Consider the following 24284-nt stretch of genomic DNA (forward strand, 5'->3'; position numbering starts at 1 on the left):
GTATGAGGGTTTTCATTGCGGATTAAACTTATCCATTTCTTTCTTCTCTTCTCCTCGAATGGCAGCTGATAAAAGCTCAAATTCGGTCAGAACAATGCAGTGTTTAACAAAGGCGAAAGTAAACAATACGGCGGAGCTGACCCCGCGTATCACCCACAATGCATTGCGGTAAACGAGCGATGACGTAGTTATGGGTTAGGGCCATAAAAGATGTTGCTGTCCACAGAATTTGTTGCTAACAAATTCACAGACAGTCCAAGGAGTATACATGTGTTTTCAGTGAATGCATGAATGAGCATGATGGTGAGTCTGCAGGCAATCAGGGCATTTCTGAGAAAACACCAAGTTATTTTATATTTATGGTCTTAGAATTTATGAATATGTACTATGCTCCAGTATTATGTATCGTTCCATTGTTATATCACCACGTTAATAATAAATCAATCATGGAATTTGAATTGTAACACATCCTTGAGGATCTAATGTGATTTCCTTTAAAAGTAGCACTGCATAATTCAGTGGCAACTAGGTAATGATTTATATTAAGCATCTTGTGTTGGACACAGTTACAAAAAAAAATAATAATAATCTTACCTGTGTCCATTGCCCAGCCCCTTGTAGGCTTTCTCCTGGTCCTGCATGTGATTTAGACTCTGTGCCACGGACAGGTACTGCTCATAGTACTTGACTGCCTCCTCATAGTCGCCCAGCGAGTCGTAGCAGTCTCCCAGGTTGCCATAGGCACGGCCACGGTCCAACACTGCCTCATTGCCACTGAGCTGTTGCAGCATGGCCAGCTGCTGCTCGAAGTAGCCAATGGCCTCCTCCATCACACCCATATTCATCTTAGTGATGCCCATGTTGCCATAGACCTGAGCCTCCACACTGGGGTCCTTCAGTCGTTGGCCCAACTCCAGCTGCTCTTCGTAGCATTTAAAGGCCATACTGTATTTGCCCAGAGACATATATACGGCTGCAAGGTGCCCATGGGCTTGGCACTCACCTTGGATATCTCCTAGCTCTTGGTAAACCTCCAGCTCTTGCGTGTGGTAACCAAGGGCTTTGTCGTATTTCTGCAGCATTCGGTAGGCAGCACCTAAAGCAGCATAAGCATTGGCCTCCATCTTGCGCTCCTTGACCTGATGTGCCAGTGCCAACTGTTGTTCGTAAAACTTTACAGCACCAGGAACATCTTTCTTGCAAATAAAGATATCACCTAGGTTTCCCAGAGCACGGAATCTGGCCTGCGAGTTGTTCAGTGACTGTGCCAAGGACAGAAGGTACTTCTGGCACTCTTCAGCCTTATTGTAGTCACCAAGAGCTTTGAAAGCCAAGCCTAGATTACAGTAAGCTTTGGCTTGGCTCAGCTTGTCATGAAGGTCTTTGGCCAGAGCCAGGTCTTGTTCATAGTACTTGACCGCTTCCTGGAAGTTTCCCAGGCAATAATGTGCATAGCCCAGATTGTGACAAATCTTGCCCTCACTTTCCATGTCCTGCAAGTCTGGTGCGAGCCGCAGATACTGCTCGTAATAGGGCACAGCCTGTGGGAACTCCCCTCGTGAACAGTGAAAGTTCCCCAGGTTCCCCAGAGCACGGGCCTCGCTCTGGATGTCACGGAGCTCACGGGCGATGTTCAGATGATTCTGGTAGTGCTGCAAGGCTCTGTCATGTGCCCCCAAGGCCTGATACGCAACAGCCAGGTTGCCATGGGTGGAGGCCTGTGACGCACGGTCGTTAACCTCCATTGAGATCTGCAGCTCCTGCCGATGATAGCGTACGGCCTGGTCAAAGACACCAAGGGCATTGTAAGCATTGCCCATGTTGCCATAAGCTCTGCCCTGGGCGGCATAGTCATTCAGCTCCTGAGCTATGGAGAGGTGAGCTTTGTGCAGTTTGAGAGCAGTCTCATAATCCCCCTTCATCTGGTGGATGATTCCTGTATGCAAAAGGAAGATGTTGATTAGTTTTCCATAATACTTAAAGAATGAAAACATTCTCTGTGTAAAGATACACAAAATATGTTCATTTAATCTAACAACTGTCAGAAATTAGCCCTGAAATTGTGTTTGATTACAACAAATGCTTTTCTTGACATCTAAAATCAGCCAAAGAAGGCTGAAGAGAGACTCGGTTGCTTGTTTTGTGGTCTCTGTGCTAGAAATTAACGCGGGCAAACATCATACAATGTTTGGTGGGAAGAGATTTGAGTACATCTCAAGGTACAGCAGCTTTCAAAACAAGCCAAAAACGAGTTTAGAGCATAATAACTGAAGAGCAAGTTTGCGAACTATCTTGGAATAATAAAGGTCTAGCTCTGCTTCCGTCTCAGCACCTTTCATGTCAAGGCTATTCATACCTAAAGGATAGAGAATTTGAGATTTAAAAAAAAAAAATTAAATTTCACGTGTCCTGGAAGAACTCTTAAGAGCCCAATTGCTGTCTCTGTACTTTTCCATAAAACACTGTGGTGCTGAAATCCTGGCCCACTGCTCCTAGTGCATGATGGGATCTTGTGGCTGGAGTAGTGAAGCCGAGTGTTGGGAAGGCTAATGAATACGTACAGTGGAAAATAGGTTTCAGTGCAAAAGTGGTGGGAGACATTAATATTAGGTTCATGAGATCTGGCTTCCAAATCCCAGCATGCCCTAATCGGTTCCTTTCGTCCACTAACCCAGAGTGCCATCTGCTAAGTGCAGATGGATCAGGAAAAGTGCTCGGATGAGCGGAAAACAGGACTCGTGAGTGGGACCAACAGTGGGCAGCTGGTTACGACGCTTGTATAATTGGTATATCCATATTAACCAAAAATGATTTCTGTTACCGGGGAGGCCAAAGCCATGGGGAATTCATGCAGAAATAGTCACACGTTTCAATAAAACACTTATTATAGGGAGTGAGGAGCCAGTGTTGACTTGGCATTTGCAGATAACACTGATGCACCATGTAAGCCAAAGAATATTTGGTGCATGCTCCAGTGTGCACGCTCTTGTGATGATTCTAGTCTTCTAAGGGCTCTGAACAAACTTCTATTCAGAGTTCCTCAACATGAACCTTCATCCTCGTCTACAGTAACACAACATCATACCTACTGAGAAGTTTGCATATTGACCAGCTTACCAACAGCACGGCGGCGATAACACACTGATGTCTTTATCAGACTTGTCACACATCATCAACAATATACTCTAGCGAAGAACATCTGCATGGGATATATCTAAAGCATGAATATCCTTGACTTGCAAGTGACGTCAAAGCAAAATAGAAACCCAGATGTCGGCCATGTTGGTGGAGATACAAATGCGGGGTTAAGCGACATTCCATACAAAACATAGTCACGCGTGCGCCACTCTCTTTGTTTTCGCTGCTTTAAGCGTTCTTTTAGCTCTGCCATATCTTTGTGCTGTATATGGTTGTGGTCACAACAGTACTCGTGACCGTGGCACGTTCCGATTTTTTAGAATTCCGTTCGTGATTCGGAACGAGGGCGAGGAAACTCTGAGGCTTAGTACGGCGAGGAGACGAGCGCGGCTGAACAGATCTAACGGAGGCTAAAACCAAAACAGCTCGTGTTCGCAGTAATCGTTTTATCTCCGGTGAGATTCAAAAGCTTTCTCGATAATATCATGGAAGAATTTTATGTCGTGTTGCTAGAATTTTGCTATTAAATGAGTGTTCTGTTGTCGTGCTTCACTCGGCCGTTGTTATAATTTTAACACGTGCATTACCGTTTCGCTTCTAGGAGCGGCAGCAAAATTATCTCATCTTATTATCTCTAGCCGCTTTATCCTGTTCTACAGGGTCGCAGGCGAGCTGGAGCCTATCCCAGCTGACTACGGGCGAAAGGCGGGGTACACCCTGGACAAGTCGCCAGGTCATCACAGGGCTGACACATAGACACAGACAACCATTCACACTCACATTCACACCTACGGTCAATTTAGAGTCACCAGTTAACCTAACCTGCATGTCTTTGGACTGTGGGGGAAACCGGAGCACCCGGAGGAAACCCACGCGGACACGGTGAGAACATGCAAACTCCACAGAGAAAGGCCCTTGCCGGCCACGGGGCTCGAACCCGGACCTTCTTGTTGTGAGGCGACAGCGCTAACCACTACACCACCGTGCCGCCCTCCAGCAAAATTATAGCTGAAATAAACTGAAATGTGATTTGTGAGCTACAAAGCTAGAGACTTGTCAAAATTTCGCACGTCGTCTGTTGTTCACACATAGAAGTAAAATAAATGCAAAAGAAGCCCTAACTTACTCTTGCAAGTACAACTGCTTTGTCATCGTTGACTGGTTTAATTAACAAGGTATTTACTCATCCAGAGACAAAAAAGTTATAGGCTTCCATGGACTTGTAAGCCTTCATTTCACAAAGTCTGCCAAACCAGATAGAACGTGATATCTGGGTACTCAATGGTCAGTAGAAGTGTCTTATCCTCAGAAAAATCCGACTTTTTAAAATAATATGGGTCAAAACCACTAACATCTATCTTCTCTTTGTATCGAATCTCCGCTCGACCGTTCAAATCGTAGTAATACTGAGAAAATTCAGCATTGTTTACAGACGCGCTTTCAGCGGCTGCCGTCCTAGTCGCTTTGTAGATCCACCATCATGGCGGACGCTCATGACGTCGCACATTTTGATCACGTGACTGCAAGTCATCTATACCCTGGATGGTAGACATTCCATCGCAGGGCACAATGACCACACTTGTTCACACCTTGGGGTAATTAAGTACAGCGAATTCACCTACTGGCTTGTTTTTGGAAGGAGGACACAGGAAGAACGTGGAAAACTCCACACAGACAAAAACCTGTGCTCAGGATCGGACTGGGAACTGTGGAGCTGTGAGGCTAGACGCTGTGCTGCCGTTATGTGTTTATAGTAGTGCTGTCAAGCGATTAAAATATTTAATCGCGATTAATGTCGCGACTGTCATAGTTAACTCGTGATTAATCGCAATTTAATCGCACATTTTTGTCACATGAAAAACCATTGTAATTCTCTTATCAGCATAAAAAAGTGAATGGGCTTGCTCACCGTTCGAACTACGGGGGTACACGGGGGATCCGAGATCCCCTGAAACAGACATGAGATCCCTTGAAAACATGATTTGGGAAATGTTGGGGGGTCTCTAAAATATTGGCAAAATGATGTTTATCGACATAGCAATCGTGTGTAACGGGAAGCATTTGCATATCCGAAGTGAGCGCGCGATGGAGAGCCGCGCTCTGAGACAAGCGCAAGCACCCCCCCAAGGGAAAAAAAAAAGGGACCCCCCGAAAATATCGGCATAGTTCGAACACTGGTTGTACCAATTTTTTTTTTTTTTATTGCAGAGCATAACATGTCTTGTCACAGCCACTGCAAAGTGGGGCTAGAGCCGCCGATGGGAAAACGAAACCTAAGCCGAGCACCGTGGCTCTTCGGGGGACGGCAGAGGACTCTGGCTGTGCGGGGTGTGGCATCATGTCACAGAGCGTTAATCTCGCGATTAAAAAAAATTATCGCCGTTAAAATTGAGTCAAGTTAACGCGTTAATAACGCGACATTTTTGACAGCACTAGTTTATAGTTCTCTGTGAATAAGAATGATTCCGACAGAGACGCACTAAATAGACGGAAATTCAATATACACTGAAACAAGCCTGTCTTTTTACATTATTAATAACTAGTACAGTATTTTGTGCCATTACATAAATTACATTAACTTATCTTTTTTTTTTTTTTACACTTTTGAATTCAAACTTACTTAAAAATTACCATTTAAAAAAAACCCCTGGTAATTATTTTCAAAGCTATTACAGTAAAACACAGCACTGCAAAAAAAAGTCCCATGTAACTCCGCGGACCAGCCACTGATCAAATGAAGCCACTGCTGTTGAATCCTGGGACTTTTGGACCCTTATCTCCAGAGACGTCCTTTCAAATTTTGATGCTTTTAAGACATTTAAACAATATTGAATAAACTTGCGGAATTACAAAACATTTCATTTCAAACAAAACGTTTGAAAATCTTCTGCCTACAGTATTTCTGATCCATCAGCACAATGCCATGAAACCTCTCAAACCCGGGACTCCATCACCGTTCCTCGTATCGCTGTAATCATGTCCGTATACGCTGGAAGCAGCAGCACTGTGTGTGCATGAGTGAGCGTGAGGTGGAAGAGGCCATAAGAATGGATGGACGGAATAGACGCCCATCTGCTCGTTGTCAAGCAAAGTAAGCCAAAGCAAAATTAGCAGCATGTGAAAAATCCAATTAGAGCCAGCGCCAGCCTGAAACCTGGACACCAAGGGCCCATTACGCCACCTTTTCATCAAATATTTTCAGTTAAATGGCCCTCGGTTTTCTGTGACCAATTATTATTACTTAACCCTGTGATTCCTCATTTGAAAGATAAAGCTCATGTTAGAGGCTGGTTTGAGAAAGATTCCCATGGCACTCCTTTCAGCAAAATGTGCCAGACGCTCTTAATTGTAGCTCTGTGGTAAAAGCTCAACTCGTGAAGCCCACAGGGAATCGTTTCTGCATGACTGGTTTTGGACACGTTTGCTAATGCTATGTCCACAGCATGTAGTGTAAAGCACAGTGAACGCTGTCAAATCAATGACTGTAGCTTGCGTCCCGACAGGTTTACGGTTTCACAGCTACTGTAAAACTCATGCAAAAATTACACGTAGGTACAGTATAAGTTACAGTTATTTTGATCATTTATTACTCAGAAATTGAGATTAAATTGGATTTTACTCTATATACTAGAAACATACTTCTTACCTTTAAAATAGTTAAAACAGTGAAGTTTAATTCTAGTCGACTATTTTGAATTTTAATAATTATTCCATAAAATCGAGTCGTACGTGAGCTGATAGCTATGGTGGGCGGGAAGTGCAAAACACAATGACAAAATGTGAAACACTTTTACATTTTAGAAAACAAAATTACATTAGCAAAACGCATTTACATCTTAGAAAACAAACTGGCAAGACACGAAACACTTTTACGGGCGCTGAGACAACTTTACGGCACCCTGGGGCGTCGTGGCTCAGGTGGCTAAGGCGCCATACCATAAATCCGGGGACCCGGGTTCGATTCTGACCCCAGGTCATTTCCCGATCCCTCCCCGTCTCTCTCTCCCGTTCATTTCCTGTCCTGTCTCTACACTGTCCTATCCAATAAAAGTGAAAAAAGCCCCAAAAAAAATCTTAAAAAAAAAAAAATTTACAGCGCCCTCCACAATTATTGGCACCCCCGGTTAAGATGTGTTAAAAGCCTTAAAATAAATTCAATTTTTATTGCAGAAGCATCATCTCACACTGAAAACTGAAGAAAAATGTAACCTTTAACTCAAGTGAATTAAAAATTAAAAAATAAAAATCCCTGACTAAGAAAATTATTTTTCATAAAAATCACCTGTTCCACAATTATTGGCACCCATAACAATTCCTAGAAAATAAATACAATTGAAGCATTTGTCATTTCTACTGTAGTTTATAAAGTTGATCAGAGTATCTAGGAACCTTTAATTAGTAATTCATCACATCCTGTTTCCCTGGGGTATAAATATGATGTGACACAGAGGCAGTGGCGGCTGGTAGTCTTTCAAACAGGGGAGGCTGGTCGGTTACGATATTTCCAGATTTAAAAAGAAAAAACACATCCTGGCTGATTGTTGGCAGGGTCACAAACTGTGAAATAACAGGTTCTTTTGGCCCATTAGCCTACTGTCCAATATACATGATGGTGGTGTTGGGGGGGGTATATTTTAACATTTTATATTTTAAAATTGTGGCATGTTGTTTAAAAATGGATCATTATTGAAAGCAGCTCTTTGTCAGGAACCTCAGCAGTAACAGCAGAGTGTTCTGGAATAGGCACAAGCACTGACCTTGGGGAGCCAAACATAGAGCTGGGTGCCACACATTTCATTCAATGACACTTTCCCTATATTTTACTTATTTTGACTGAGAAATGTTTTATTGACAATTTTGATAACCCTTCACTTTTAATCCAGGTCTGTAGCGTGAAATGCTCTCGGCTGTGTTTTTGTTTAAAAACGTTTTCCAAATCGTAGCTGTGTTTAATTCATATCCAGAAAAATATATATTCCAATATAATATACTCAGCATAAACATTTTAAATAGATTCTATATTTTTGGTCCATCCATGACATATTACTAAAGTAGCCTATTTACTGTTGTTGATGTGGGTCACTTGCTGTTAGCCAATTCACTTTCTCGTACCAGGAGAGCTGAAAGGAACGAGTATTATTCCCTACCTTTTTCACCAAGTCAGTTTGAGGCGTTGGTCTACCCTGCTCTTTAATTTTAATTTTTTCCTCGAAAGGAAGACTGGCAAAATTAAATCAGCAATGCTTGGCATCCGTGCACAGCTTTCTTGCTAGCTGACTAGCCCCCTCAAGTTCAAGTTCAGTCACTCAAATAAACGAAATTTCTGGAACTAAGATAGCAAACTTGACAACACTATATTTACACTTTATTTACAATGAAAATATATACAAACTAAAAAAGCTGGTAGAAACCGTATGTAATGAATGAAATCGAAATGTAAGCTGATCTCTTACAATACACCACAGCACTTGCGAATCCGCATGGGACTGAACTGAAATTCACCGCTGTCTGTCTATATTTGAAACGAGCTGTCAATCAAAGAAAATATCCGGCCGCTTTCACCAATCACCAGTCTCCTCGCGGAAAGCTTTGCCATGTCCCTCCCACTGTGAGGCTGGGAGTCCGGTGGGTGGGCATTTTCGCAGTATTTGTCCAATAATCGTCTTGCATTTTGATATTGAAAGCGCATCACTCCCAAATGCCATTGAAGTCCACTGAGGCTGGGCTGCATCGCGCTGTCATGAGGGGGAAAAAAAAACTCACGTGCACATTAGGCGAACTGGGGAAAGTTATAACGGAATGATTTCGCACTGTAGTTGGGTTGAGCACATATATTTCTATGATTCTGGATCTGAAATAGCAATGTTATAACTTAGAACATTGCTATTTCAGGTCCAGAATTTTTAGAGGAGGCTGAGCCTCCCTCGTTGTCTTAGAGCAATCGCCCGTGCACAGAGGCCTATTTCTCTTATCCACTCTTCAACATGGGAAAGACAAGAGAACACACCATTCAAGTAAGGTAGATGTGTGTCGAAAATAGCCACTCGCCTACACCTGGCCATATCTACAGTCAGAGGAATCAAGAAGTTTAAAACAACTGGAACAGTGGCAAACAAGTCTGGACGAGGATGCAAGTTTATCTTGCCACCACGCACAGTGAGGAGGATGGTAAGAGAAGTAAGAAGTTCTCCAAAGCTCACTGTCAGAGATTTGCATCAAAGAGTAGCATCTTGGGGTCACAAAGTCTCCATAACAACCATCAGGCGCTATCTACATGCCAACAAGCTGTTTGGGAGGCGTGCGCGGAAAAAGCCTTTTCTCACTTACAAGCATAAACAAATGTCTGGAGTTCGCTAAGCGGTACTGGGACTTCAACTGGGACCGTGTGCTTTGGTCAGATGAGACCAAGATAGAGCTTTTTGGCAACAAACACTCTAATACATCACAAAAGATGAGTATGCGGAAAGGCACCTCAAGCCCACTGTGAAGTATGGGGAGGATCGGTGATGCTGTGGGCCTGTTTCTCTTCCAGAGGCCCCGGGAACCTTGTTAGGGTGCATGGCATCATGAACTCTACAAATACCAGGATATTAATACCAGGATATTTTAAATCTGTGAGTGTTTGCCACTCACAGATATGTAATATTGGATCATTTTCCAAATAAATAAATGACCAAGTATAATATTTTTGTCTCATTTGTTTAACTGGGTTCTCTTTATCTACTTTTAGGACTTTTGTGTGAAAATCTGATGATGTTTTAGGTCATATTTATGCAGAAATATAGAAAATTCTAAAGGGTTCACAAACTTAAGCACCACTGTAAGGAATTCTATATAGAGGACTATATAGCGAGTGATTTCGGACACAGGGAACATGAACTGACCACTGACTATCACTTCCTGGCCACCATACTCCTGGGTCGCTTGCGGCATGTGGTACACTCCCCTTCTGTGAAGATTTTCGGTTGTAAATTTGTCTCAGCGCTTGTAAAAGTGCTTCGTGTCTTGTCAATTTGTTTTCTAAAATGTAAATTTGTTTTGTCCTTGGTAAAAGTGTTCTGCTAATGTCATTTTGTTTTATAAAATGTAAAAAAAAGTGTTTCACATTTTGTTATTTTGTTTTGCACTTCCCGCCCACTGTAGATAGCCGACAAGGCGTGTAGCACCAAGCCAGCTATAAGCCACGTACGACTCGATTTCGTGGAATAACTGTTTTATTCTATCCACATTCACTAGATTTTGAGAAACAGGGCATTTTTATTTTTTGCAAATTCGACAAATAAAAACTTTATATAAAACGTCCGACGAAATCATTTCCGCTTAGAATGTAAACAAACCGGCGAAATGACAGGATCAATTCGTGAAAAATGCGATAATTATAATTCTTGAAAACTTAAAAAAAAAAAAAAGATATGTTCTTACCATCAAATACTTTTATTCCATATTTTGTTGCTTTTTAAAATATTTTTTGTTGTTTCATTTTCAAGTAGAGTTTTTATTTCGTCCTCAGTTGGTTCAGCAACACGCGCCGCCATTTTCTTTTTTGGCAGTTTTGGCACCACCGACTGGGCTGGAGTGTGGAACAGGTGATATGGGGGGACGTAGATGCACGACGGCTATATTCTTCATTTCTGTTTCTTTTAAATACATGATAAAGTGATATATCTGACTTGATGCGCTTCGCCATTTTGTTTTTCTCTACTCACGGTATATGAGCTGATATCCTAGAAGTAGAGTAGCCAATCAGAGCGCACGACTGCTCATATCCAGTGAATGTGAATATATATATATATATATATATATATATATATATATATATATATATATATATATATATTAGGGTTGGGCGGTATCCAAATTTTGATACCTTTAAACCGTCTCTGTGTTTTCCCGGGGTATACGGTATTACCGAGAAAAAAATAATATTTTGTTTCGGCCTACTGTGTAACGTGCGCCTATGCCTCAAATGTACTATTTAAAAGCAGCATAGCGAATTGTGTGCATTGTGGTATGGCTTAAGCAGCAAAGCGAATTTTGTGCATTGATGAATGGATTAAGAGAGATTTCAAAGCATCACGCAACTCTTCCTTCATCTTGAAAATAGCATTCAACTGTCGTTTACACATGTCTGCGTTGAAACGCCATTTGCAGCACTATTTCACCGACTCCATCAAAAAAAAGTACACAATGAGCAGGATCATACCCTTTCAAGCATGGGAAATAAAAAAAAGAAAAAGAATCAACCAACACCCAAGTCCGTTTAGACTGCGCGATAAACCATATTCTTCAGCGCAAATGAGGCGAACCTAATTCAAATGCGTGATAGCTGCACAAGGCAAAATCATATGGGCCCACGTCATGCCATGGCGGGGAAATTAATAATCAAATGGCCTTACCTTGCTTAAAACGTTGTCTTGATCACATAACTCCTTACAATTATTCCACTTAAATCCATACGGTTTAACACACCCAACAAAGATAGCAAGCGCATTGCTAATTCCCACCAGAAACCGAACAGTTTACGCTACGATGTTTTCTTCCGTTTCTTCAGTAGATGACATTTCAAACATTTATTACCCACATCCCAAATGTCATACGTTATATTATTTTACCTTGTTGTTACTCATGTAACCTACTCAAAACACAACTCATTGGAGAGATCTCGTGGAAGTGGAGTACCCCAGGCTATGGTGTGCCTTAGGGGACATATTAGATTTTTTTCGATTTTGCGCGGTCATTTGCATTATTGCTGGCTCTTCCTTTTCGTTTGGTTTGAAACCAAAATGCTGCCACACTGCCGATGTTGTATTTTTTTTTGCCACTAACTCGTTATCTTGACTTGCCATCTTTCAACCGCGGTCTCAGTCTCTTTTTTTTTTTTTTAGATAGGACAGTATAGAGAGACAGGAAATGAGCGGGGGAGAGAGAGACGGGATCGGGAAATGACCTCGGGTCGGAATCGAACCCGGGTCCCCGGATTTATGGTACGGTGCCTTAGCCATCTGAGCCATGACACCCCCGGTCTCAGTCTCTTGCTAAGCTTTCTGTCAGACTCCAAATGTCACGCAGGGTTGCCATGGTAACGACATAAACAACCCTGCACGCGATGAGAACTTCTTTAGGAAATTGATAGAATTAGTGAAAATACGATCACACAGTTATTCGGGATGATCTTCAATTTATTATTTTATATTATGACCTCATGTACTCCATATTTATTTAGATATTATATATTTTTTTAAAATGACGGTAATGAGACCGATACCGTTGGTACTTTTGGATACCTCGGGATACCTTCTTACCGTAATACCGCCCAACCCTAATATATATATATATTATATATATATATATATATATATATATATATATATAAATAATTTTCTTAATCATGTATAGTTCTACAGTACTTCTACTTGAATATGCTAATTCATCAAAACCCAATGGCTACAAATATGCTACATTTCCATTTAATACACTCGCGAAGTGCTAGAATCTTCACTAGCATACACATGTAGGAAGGATGAACGGCTGGAAAGTGAAAAGTGTTTCCCATTTAAAAGATTACACCAGCATAGGAGTAAAACCTCCAGAGATTGACATCTGGAAACAGGGGGACAGCAGATAGGTAAAGCAGGCTCAAAAGTTCACCAGAGGGCAACATGAAGATCAAAGTCGCTTGAACGAGGTGAAACGCACCACCTTACAAGCGGAGAATACAAAATGCCGAGCAGCTTCATTTGTCTGCAGCAGTGGAGAAGCTTAAAGCAGCTTTGACTCGAGGAGGACTTGGGTGTAGGGCAGATCCTTCAGACGCACATTAAGACTACAGCATGCCCCAGGCAAAAGCTCCACATGATCGAATATGAAATATAATTTAAGCTTCAAATGACCACGCGGAAATGTAACGTACAGCCAGCTCCAGCATCACTGGCGCCCTTCATTAGAACAGGCAGAAATGAATATATGAAACGGATCGTGTCTGTAACGTCATATTTTAAGTCTGACCCTGTGCTATTTTATAGAAACAAACAAATAAACGAATAATGGGAATAAGGAAGAACTTTTACAGTTTATTTTAGGGGTGTCAATCATTCCGGCGTACTTTTTTGGTGAGAAAATGCTGTATTGTAAAACAGGATGTGTTCTGTTAAAGGTCCCATGGCATGGTGGTTTTTGATGCTTTAAACGGGCTCGTGGAGGCTTCCGGATGTTATATCCGCAGCCTTTCTCGAAATGAACCCTCGGCACGTAAATATAGCCTCCTGGGAGAAAGCCCCATTTCAGCGCTTTTCCCAGTGCGTCGTTTTGCTAATGAGAAGCAGGAGGCGGGGAAGGGTAGAGGGTGGGGGCGGGCCATGGGGGGAGGGGGAGGGGCTTGACCAAGCTGTGCGTACACATACTCGCTGCTATCAGCGCCTGTAGCCACGCTGCTAAGACAAAACCCCGTTCTCCCTCGGACTCCTTTCATAAACTCAACGTGACACAGAGAACAGAGAGTGAGAGTGTTCGGAGTGGTAGTTTACGAACGTATAATACCCTAGGCTTGAACACGCACTCCATAACCAAAGAGGATAGAAGCAGCAACTACAGCAACATATCGCTTATCCAACAGAAGACATGCATTGCGGAGCAATAGTCAAACATAAGCTCATAAGTTACAGTCAATTTCCAGACTAAACTCAGTTTAACAGAGCATGCTGCATGCTCTTTAGTTTTGTAGCGCAGATTACCTGGCTAACTGCAGGAAGCGGTTAGCTGCACAGCTAATGTAGCCATTGCTAGGCTAACGCACCGATTTTAAAAATTCTTCATCCGAGTGAAAATTCTGAACTGTTATGAGCAGTATTTATTTTTATGCCAGTAATTCTGACATTGACTCGACTGGAATATATCAGGAATACACTGTATGCCAGTAAAAATTCCTAAATGCAGGAAGAAAAAAAAAAAAAAAAAAACCCGGTTATATATTGTATTACACTTTTAAGTCCATCCTGGATGACTCTTTATTTCCAGAGCTAATTTCCCATTTGAACCCATTACACCGCTGTCGCATTTGAAGTATCATCTCTCCGTTACCGTGTTCTGAATTAATTAGCACGAGAGTTAACGCCTCATCAAAGCTTTAAGCTTCCCTTGACACGGATTTGACAAATTTTACAAAGAGAGATCGAACCAATTCTCATTCGCCTTGCGACCCGTGTTCAATTCTTAACACTATGCCTTTAATAATGGAGGATTTTGCATTATTAACCTGCCTGGAGCATCTGCATCTTTCTTGAACCCCTGACAGAAAAACTTTGTCTGTTTTTCTTCCAAGAAGCAAAGCCAAAGACAATTTTATGAGGGCAAAAGTTGCACTCGGCACCTCCCTTGTGTATGAAGCCTGTTTTTGCTGTTCTTCGGTTGTACGGTCATGTTCAGTGTTCCAGCACACTCGGGAAGGAAAACTGAGCTCTGAATAACTATGTGAAGTTGCTGGAACCTACACGCTTTCAGACGCGAGGGTAACAGGTCTCTTTTGGATGCGCCATCTTGTATCAAACCACCTCACGACTTCTGTTAACCATCGACGTTTCACAATCCAAAACTACAGTGCAATAGCCTAAGAGCTGCTTTCCTTTATTACCACTCTTGCCCTTTTTCACCACTTCCTGTCTCGTCTCCCGACGATCCAGACATTAAACAAGGCGCTGTATTCCATCATGTGACTCTGAGCGCTCTGCAAAGCTTAAGGCAGAAACGAAGACAAACAAATAGCAGACGTATTGGCATTGAATTCTCTATATGGCAGAGCTTTGTTTGGCTTCAGGAGAATAAATTGCATTTTGACTGACAGCGACGTCTCCTAGCTGCACAGATCCAAACCTAGACGAATCCCAGCCTATAGAAAACCTGGAATTGGCCCTCAAAACAACACAACCGACAGACTGTTCAATCTGGAAATAACCGTCGGTGTTCTCGCCAGTGTAAACAACTCTGATCCACGTTACCACAGGATAACAATCGAGCCCTCATAATAATTTATTATCCACCAAATCCCAGATAATCTTACATTACGATCACTGTGTGTTCAGAAATGGCGACCCGTTTCTCTGCCGACTCAAATCTTCTCCACGACTAACTGCTTCTTTCGACAGCTATGAAAATATGTTGTAATGTTATCAAGACGTAATGCAATGTCGTCAAAGTCATTTCTCAAGCGAGAGCGCCTGATTCTTAAATAATACAAGTTAAAAAAAAAAAAGTTTGCAGAAATCTGTAATGATCATAAAGCAGAACGCACAGAGGAGCAGATATCAGGTGCTACTCATTAGACAGCAGCAGTAACACTGTGCGGTTTGCCGTGCACGTTCGTTACTATTTTAATGAAATAGATGGTACGTGAGAAATAAAGCAAACCGTGTGTAGATGGGATATACGGGTATGTTTTGGTTTCAGCTGATACAAATCAGACAGGAACCCGAAAGATTGCTGAGAAATAAAAATTTCTCCAAGTAATCATCCAACCTCCATGATCAATCATGGCTAGAAACGAAAGGTTTAAAATCCTACAGGAAATGTATCGAATCAGGAAGTGGAGAAAATATGGGACAACAGTGACATTACCGAGAACTGGACGTCCCTCCAAAATTGATGAAAAGACAAGACGAAAACTGGTCAGGGAGGCTGCCGAGAGGCCTACAGCAACACTGAAGGAGCGGCAGGAATTTCTGGTAAGTACTGGTTGTGTACTACATGTGACAACAATCTCCCGTATTCTCCATATGTCTGGACTAGGAGGTAGGGTCAAAGAAAAACATCCAGGCCTGGCTAAATTTTGCAAAAAAACAAAAACAAAACATCACCTCTCCCAAAAGCATGTGGGAAAATGTGTTATGGTCTGATGAAACCAAGGTTGAACTTTTTGGTCACAATTCCAAAAGGTATGTTTGGCGCAAAAACCACACTGCGCATCACCAAAAGAACCCCATACCCACGGTGAAGCATGGTGGTGGCAGCATCATGTTTGGGGTTGTTTTTCTTCAGCTGGAACAGGGGCTTTAGTCAAGGTGGAGGGAATTATGAACAGTTCTAAATACCAGTCAATTTTGGCCCAAAACCTTCAGGTGTCTGCTAGAAAGCTGAAGATGAAATGGAATTTCATCTTTCAGCATGGCAATGACCCCCCAAAAGTTTTGGAACGGCCCAGCCAGAGCCCAGACCTAAATCCAGTTGAAAATCTGTGGTGTGACCTGAAGAGGGTTGTGTACAAGCGATGCCCTCGCAATCTGACAGATTTGGAGCACTTTTGCAAGGAAGACTGGGCAAATATTGCCAAGTCTAGATGTGGCAGGCTGATGGACTCCGACCCAAAAAGACAGAATGCTGTAATTAAATCAAAAGGTGCTTCAACAAAGGATTAGTTTAAGGGTGTGCACACTTACACAACCAGCTTATTGTACTTTTTTTTTTGTTTTGTTTTATGTTTTTCCCCCCCTAACAGATTTGTTTGTTTTTCAGTTGAATTGTACAGGTCACATTAAAAGGTGGGAGAAGTTTTGAAATTATTTATCGGGGTCTCATTTTTTTTGCATCAGAAAAACCTTTCATTTTAACGGGGCGTGTAGACTTTTTATATCCACTGTATATAATCGGGCGTTTTGTACGCAGCATCTGTGTTCAGGCATGACATTTAGATTCACCAACTAGCCAGCCCACACTGGTGTCCATTAAAACCAAGATAACGGCATAGAAGGTACTACTGATGGAGAGCAAAATGAAAACTAGAAGTGCACTTGGTAGAGGGCGTACCTCCGCCAAAGCCCCGTTAGAATATCCAGATGTTTACTCGTCTGAAAAATTGACCCGGATTAACATTAGAATCAATTCACTTGCGCCTAGGATAATGCCGTACGCCAAACTTCATCAAAATCCGTTCACTGCTTTTTGAGTTACCTTGGGAACAGACAAACAAACAAATAAACAAACGGAGGCGAAAACATAACATAACCTCTTCCAACAAAGCTGGCAGGAGTAATAATCAGAAATGGCTGCTGAGCACCACTGTTAGCAGTGACGCACTGGTTACACTGCTTTCTTTACATTCCTGAAGTGGATGCTCATGTGGGTTTGACCCGAATTTAACAATGACGATGAGTCATCTGACTGTCTGACCGCCATGTTTCTATCCCTGTGGTTCACTGGGATTTTCTAATAGTCATGTTGAATTTTTTCGTTAGTGTGCGGTTCTTCGAAGCCCACATCCCATATCCATATTGTTGTGTGTTAGTGCTCTGCAGTACATGATACAGTATCTACTCTGGGATTGAATAGATTTTTGTGGCTACTGCCTCATTGAGGCTGTAGCCACTATGTCATTGTGTTGTAAGAATGTGAGAATGAGTGTAATAATAGCGCACTGCACATACGCGTACGCATACAGGTGTTGCTATTTCAATGACCAGTGAATGTGTATAATTCAGTTCACCAATCGAAATAAATGGACGAGACTTAAAGAAATGGCTTTCAGACATCCATCCATTATCTATAGCCGCTTTATCCTGTTCTACAGGGTTGCAGGCAAGCTGGATCCTATCCCAGCTGACTACGGGCGAAAGGCGGGGTACACCCTGGACAAGTCGCCAGGTCATCACAGGGCTGACACATAGACACAGACAACCATTCACACTCACATTCACACCTGCGGTCAATTTAGAGCCACCAATTAGGACCTTCTTGCTGTAAGGCGACAGTGCTAACCACTGCACCATGACATGTTTATGCTTATTACAGAGGGAAAGTGCGTTCCACTGAGCTCTAGTGCCAGGCCATTTCCGGTCACAGCGACAGCGTGTGTAGGTCAGCCTCGGTTCGGAGGTTTCAGTTTCGAAAAAACTGTAAGAGGTAAGAGTAGAATAATATAAATGATTTTTTTCGCGGTCCGGTTTCCATCAAATCCTGCGCTCTGATTGGCTGGCGAGCAGGTCCGTATCCTACGGTACGGACCCCGGTTACGGACCTTTTGGCGACTCGCTCGTTCACAACAACAAACATAGTAGCAATTTTTGTCAACGTTTATTTTCGCATCTCTCAGCATAATAGTATTAATTTTACAGCATGGATAGCGATAACGACAGTGTTCACAGCGAAAGCGAGTTTTACTACCCTGAGGAAGAAGAAATAAAAGAAAACATTTCAGGAGAAAGCTAAAAACCTGTAACTGTTGCTAACGCCGAGCAAAAACATGGCTGAATCCTGAATGACTCAGTTTTGTATAAATAGGGGACTACATCGGCGGCAAGATGTAGTTTTTTTTCCTGCCATGGAAGTGCACTTGTATACCGAGGAGGAAGCAATTTGCATTACAGCCGTGAATGAGGATTCAAAATGGCAGCTCGCCTCGGCTCGGTTTTCCCTTTCGGGTGCTCTCGTTTTCTGTTAGAATTTGGTAAAGAAAAAAAATATTATTTACCAGCTTAAGGTTGGTCCGTATGGTGAAATACCGTGACCTCGGCCTTAAATACTGACCTCGGCCCAGAGGGCCTCGCTCAGTACTTTCAAGACCTCGGTCACGGTATTTCACCATACGGACCTCCCAGCTGGTAAATAACATATGTACAGACACTTGGTATATTTTACTTCTGCGATTTTTAAATTGTTCATTTTTGGATTACGCTTCATTTTTGTGGCTACTGCCTCAGAGTAAACTGTACGGATATGGTATCAGAAAACAATTTTATTTATAAGCAGTAGCCACATGGACCCATAGGGTACCTATTTTTCACTTTTCTCACAGACACTGAATGTACCGAAGGCCTAGACGTAAAAGCACTGGATTAGAACTGAATTACAATCTGAAACACGGACACAAACCGGCTAAAATAGAAAATGCAAATATGATCAGAGGCAGTTGAAGCACTTTACAGGTGCAAAATAAATAAATAAAAACCTGATGCAAGCTACCAACCAATCCAAATCAAAAGCTGCATCCTTTTACATCCTGGAGACTGAAGCACAGTGATAACGGCGTGTCTGTTGCCTGTGGGCTCTCAATCCGCCTCCAGTTACTGTCCACTCAGCAATACTATACAGGGATCCAATTCTCCACACTAAGGGCTTGAATATCGCTTATCCTCCTGAACCCAAACCACCTCTGAATAAAACATGAGTGGTTATAGAACAAGAAGGCAGCTTTCTCATACTGCCTACCTGAAAGAGCTAAGAGGAGGTCCGACCTGAAGAGTGGCTAACGTCAGAGCTTTAGAGATAAACCAAGAGCCTAGGAGTGCTTGAGGTCACAGTGGGAAGGATTTCCATTTATAAACAGTCCTTTGGCACATTGGTAATGTTTGGGAATCGCATTTCATGCCCATGTACATACATTGAAATTGTATACCCAAGCAAATAATAGCACCTGGAGGGGTTTAGATTCTATTCAAGCAACTCTCGCTGCTATGTCAATAAATATTTTGCTTTTATTCTTCTCTACTAAATCTTACCTCTGACGCTGCAATCGATCCGTTCATTACTGTTGCCGAGCAGCCGAGCTCGAGGCACAGTGTGCAATCGTTAATTTTATAAGTGCTGCCATTCTTTCCCAGCGCTGCGTTATTGACGGTTCTGATCAATAAAGTTTCGAGCACATGGTGGGTAGAGAGAGAATGAGGCCAAACACAGGGAGAGTGTGGTGACTAGTGGGCCGAAGGTGTAGCTCATCCTGAAAGCCACTTTAGTTTAATTAAACTGGCATAACGGGGTTGATGGGTAATGTCAAAACAAAGACCGGATGAGATAGAACCTACAAATGTACTTGATACGCAAAACGCTTTCATTGCAGCTCCATCCTAAAGTGCTGTATGTATATAAAAATATAAATATAAATATATATATAAAAAAAAAAAATTACTGTCAGGGTGGCAGATTTTAAAGGCAAACATACATCACATATAAGCGGATTCAGCTTCCTTACAAACCAATAAAGGTATTGGATTATAAATGACCACGCTATAGTCAGCACACAATGGAGTTTCCTTCCTTTTTTTTTTTTTTTACACTCGCAGCACATATTTACATAACAATTGACTTGCAGTCATTCTGGATCAAGCTTGTGTCACTCCCGCTGCTGCCTGCACTTGCTTTTCGATGGGAACATTTTTCTTTCGAGTGCTGATCTATTCATTTGGGAGCGCATGCATGCCATCAGATCAAATTGATGGAGCTGCTGTCAGGCCGGGAGAAAGTATTAGAAAGGCACTAGAAGTCAAAGTGAAGGATAGAAAGAGCTCAGAAACACTTGGGTCTGATGGGCTCCATTTGTCCTGCGCTTATATTTTGCACAACGCGCAAAGGAAAACGAGTGCGAAAAGAGGTGCAGTAGGTGCTGTAGGAAAGGGCCTGGGTGTGCAGGAGGTGTGTGTTGTGTGTGCAACAAAACCTCCGCAACTGGGTAGCTAAGGAGGACTACAACCTTATAAAAAATTATATTATAATATAAATATATATTAGTGCTGTCAAGCGATTAAAATATTTAATCGCGATTAATGTCGCGACTGTCATAGTTAATTCGCGATTAATCGCACATTTTTGTCACATGAAAAACCATTGTAAATTCTCTTATCAGCATAAAAAAGTGAATGGGCTTGCTCACCGTTCGAACTACGGGGGTACTCGGGGGATCCGAGATCCCCTGAAACAGACATGAGATCCCTTGAAAACATGATTTGGGAAATGTTGGGGGGTCTCTAAAATATTGGCAAAATGATGTTTATTGACATAGCAATCGTGTGTAACGGGAAGCATTTGCATATCCGAAGTGAGTGCGCGATGGAGATCCGCGCTCTGAGACAAGCGCAAGCACCCCCCCCCCCAAAGGGAAAAAAAAGGGACCCCCCCGAAAATATCGGCATAGTTCGAACACTGGTTGTACCAATGTTTTTTTTTTTTGCAGAGCATAACACGTCTTGTCACAGCCACTGCAAAGTGGGGCTGGAGCCGCCGATGGGAAAACGAAACTTAAACCGAGCACCGTGGCTCTTCGGGGGAGGGCAGAGGACTCTGGCTGTGCGGGGCGTGGCATCATGTCACAGAGCGTTAATCTCGCGATAAAAAAATTATCGCCGTTAAAATTGAGTCAAGTTAACGTGTTAATAACGCGACATTTTTGACAGCACTAATATATATATATATATATATATATATATATATATATATATATATATATATATATATATATATATATATATATGGGTCCGTCTCAGAAACCGGTCTCTCATTTGGGACATTATGGTAAAAAAAATAAATTTTCTAATTTTACTATTTTTTTTTGCATTTACTTAACACTCAATGTTTCTTTTGTCATGTTTAATAAGAATAAAGATATTACCTTGCTTTATCTGGCCTCCACCGTGGAAAATTTTTAGGACAATAGGACACAATGGAAAAATCAAGAATACACCGGAAAGATGAGAATAACGGCGGTGGTAAAAGAACAGCGACTGTACCGGCTGAAGGTCGCGCGGGTCTCTGCTGCAGCGCGCGAGCAACGGGACATCACTACCGCACCGGACGGAGCGCGAGGCGGGGGCGGGGCAAAACGACTGGCCATAGATTCTATCAAAAGTTCAATGTAAATTGACCATGGTTGCAAAATATTACCCAAAAATACACAAACACTACGAAATATGAACGTAAGATGAAAAAGAAACATTCTATTGCCTTATACTGCAAGACTAAAACAAAATAAAACTCTCAAAACTCACCTTTTCAGTGATAACGTCCGAATAGATCACCCGCGTAACAGAAAGACCGCAAATGGAAGCACGATCAACTTCTAACTGTTGGAGTGGAAAATTCCATTCTACACATGCAGATTGTTAATGTGTGTCCTTCCCCGCACACAAATAACACGCTACGGTAAAAAAATAGACCACGACTCATTTTATAGCTCAGAAACTCATACAAGACCAGCTACCATCGTAACATATTCTGGAAGAAACATATTCTATACCTAACTTTCAGTTTTCATTTTAAAAAACAAAATTGCAGGTTTATAACTAAATTTTTATATGGCGCAGTGATTTTAAGTTACTACTTTAGGTGAGGTAGTGACCTTGACCCTGAGGCTTTCCGTTTAGATCAAAACACACGATCGTATTGGTTTTGGGTTTGCGGAAAATGGAGTTACAACGGTGATCAAATATTTTGCATGATGTTTTATTACGGTTATGATTATTCTGTGAGCGCACCAATCCTTAGGTGTATAAAGTTACAACTTAAAATACAATTAGTGATGAGTGTAGACTTTTCAGTGGACTACAACCTTTTTAAGGGAATGCGATGTCGTCAACCATTTATCATATCCCAGATCAAGCCGCCATTTTTCCACAAATTTGCAGAATTTTTGCCAAATTCTGAATAGAGAGTATTCACATCAAAGATTTAGTTTTATCTGTATTATTTCTTTCATCATTTTATTTCAAATTAAAACCAACATCACCATTCAAAACCGTATAGTTTATTGACTGAGAGTATATTTAGTGGGGGACCCCCACAGTACCCAGTTTCTGAGACAGACCCATTATTTATATATATATATATATATATATATATATATATATATATATATATATATATATATATTTTACACACAATATATTATCACTGGTTACCATTATAAACTGAGTAGGGTGTATTAGAGCCACCAAAAAAAAAAAAAAAAGATTAGGGATTCGGAAGCACTTTCGTCTTGTCTTTGCTTACCCAGATTAGAGGAGGCACGTCCCTCAGCGGCACGGTCTTTGAGGCCCTCAGCGATGCTCAGCTGCTGCTCATGGTACTGCTTGGCGCGCTCCAGGTCCTGCATGCAGCGGGCAGCATGGCCCAGACCGGCGTACGCCCTCATCTCAATAGCACGCTCCTGTAGCTCCTGTGCCAGCTCCAGTACACGTGCATGATACGACGCAGCTTTGTCAAAGTCACGCCGGTAGTGGTAGGCACTGCCCAGGTTGCTGTAGGCACGTGCTTCCTCACGCTTTTCACCCTGCACCTTGGCAATGTCCAAGTGCTGCTCATGGCACTGTACGGCGCTGGTGAAGTCTCCCATGGCGATGTAGACGGCGCCCATATTACCCAGCTCACGTGCTTCCGCCAGCTGGTCCTTGCGCTGCTTGGCCAGGAGAGCACACTGTTTGTGGCTAGCTAGCGCGTTGGGGTAATCACCGATGGCTGTGTAGACGTGGCCCAGGCTGCTGAGAGCCGATGATGCTGCCTAGAATTAGAGAAACAGAAATTTAGTAACGTGGCAAAAGTTCTCCAAGGTGACTGCTACATTTGTTGACCTTCAGCTTTGTTACAGAAGACAACCCAATCGCAAACCATGCTCCTGTAAAATACGCTACGATAATGGGACTGACGAGACCAGGCTTGTCTCCTGCTTCATGGAAGCCTAACACCCTCTCTAGTGGGATGCGCAGCAGCACTGTTGTCTGGAAAAGCTGCACTTCACACAGCGTCGAGCCTTTAATTCAATTTTGATTCTCAAGAGCCAAGAAGGTCATTAGACAGGCACACACACACACACACACACACACACACACACACACACACACAAGGTGCTAAACGCCCTCTGAGTGTGGCTGTTCCCGGGGCTCACACTGTCAAGCCCTGTGTGCTGGAAGGGGGAGGGTTGTTGAGATGGGGACGAGTGTTTATCACAGTCAAAAGTGGTTTGACTGTCTCTTTGTTTTTTGTCCTCCGTTAGCAGCTGATATTGCGTCCACTCTGCTCTGTGGTGATTATCTGCCCATCAGTGCCTCCAGTAAATCTGATGGATGTTTACTGTCCATAAACAAAAGGCTGTATCTAAGACTGAATCTATCTGAAATCACGAGGTTTGGAATTTATTCATTTCGGAATATCGATACATAAAGCCTTAAACCCAAAGTTCAGGATGAACATCCACACGACTGAAGAATAACAAAAGCTTTGTTCGAGCGCCAAAGCTGAAGCCGAATGCTCGGCCATCCTTAGGTTTGGTCAGTACCAAGTATCTCTGGGTGCTGCCTGCAACCAATTACCAGCAGACATAAGGGCTTCCAGCAGTCCTCAGTTTAGAGGGACGGCGAGATGCAAGGCGATTACCTTCCATCAGGAGCCCGGGCTCCTCCTGG

General features: G+C 42.4%; 1 protein-coding gene across 5 annotated transcripts in view; it reads right to left on the reverse strand.

The window, feature by feature from the left end:
• Positions 1-24284, reverse strand: part of ttc28 (tetratricopeptide repeat domain 28) — a 473297-nt gene that overhangs the window by 88754 nt on the left and 360259 nt on the right. For all 5 annotated transcript variants that reach the window (XM_060909515.1, XM_060909514.1, XM_060909517.1 and 2 more), the window contains 2 exons: positions 22876-23383; positions 595-1936 (listed from right to left, as the gene is read on the reverse strand). In XM_060909515.1, the coding sequence (XP_060765498.1) occupies positions 595-1936; positions 22876-23383 (1850 nt within the window). The remainder of the gene's footprint in view (positions 1-594; positions 1937-22875; positions 23384-24284) is intronic.

This window comes from Neoarius graeffei, chromosome 25 (assembly GCF_027579695.1).
Source record: "Neoarius graeffei isolate fNeoGra1 chromosome 25, fNeoGra1.pri, whole genome shotgun sequence".
In the NCBI taxonomy this organism is placed as follows: Eukaryota; Metazoa; Chordata; class Actinopteri; order Siluriformes; family Ariidae; genus Neoarius; species Neoarius graeffei.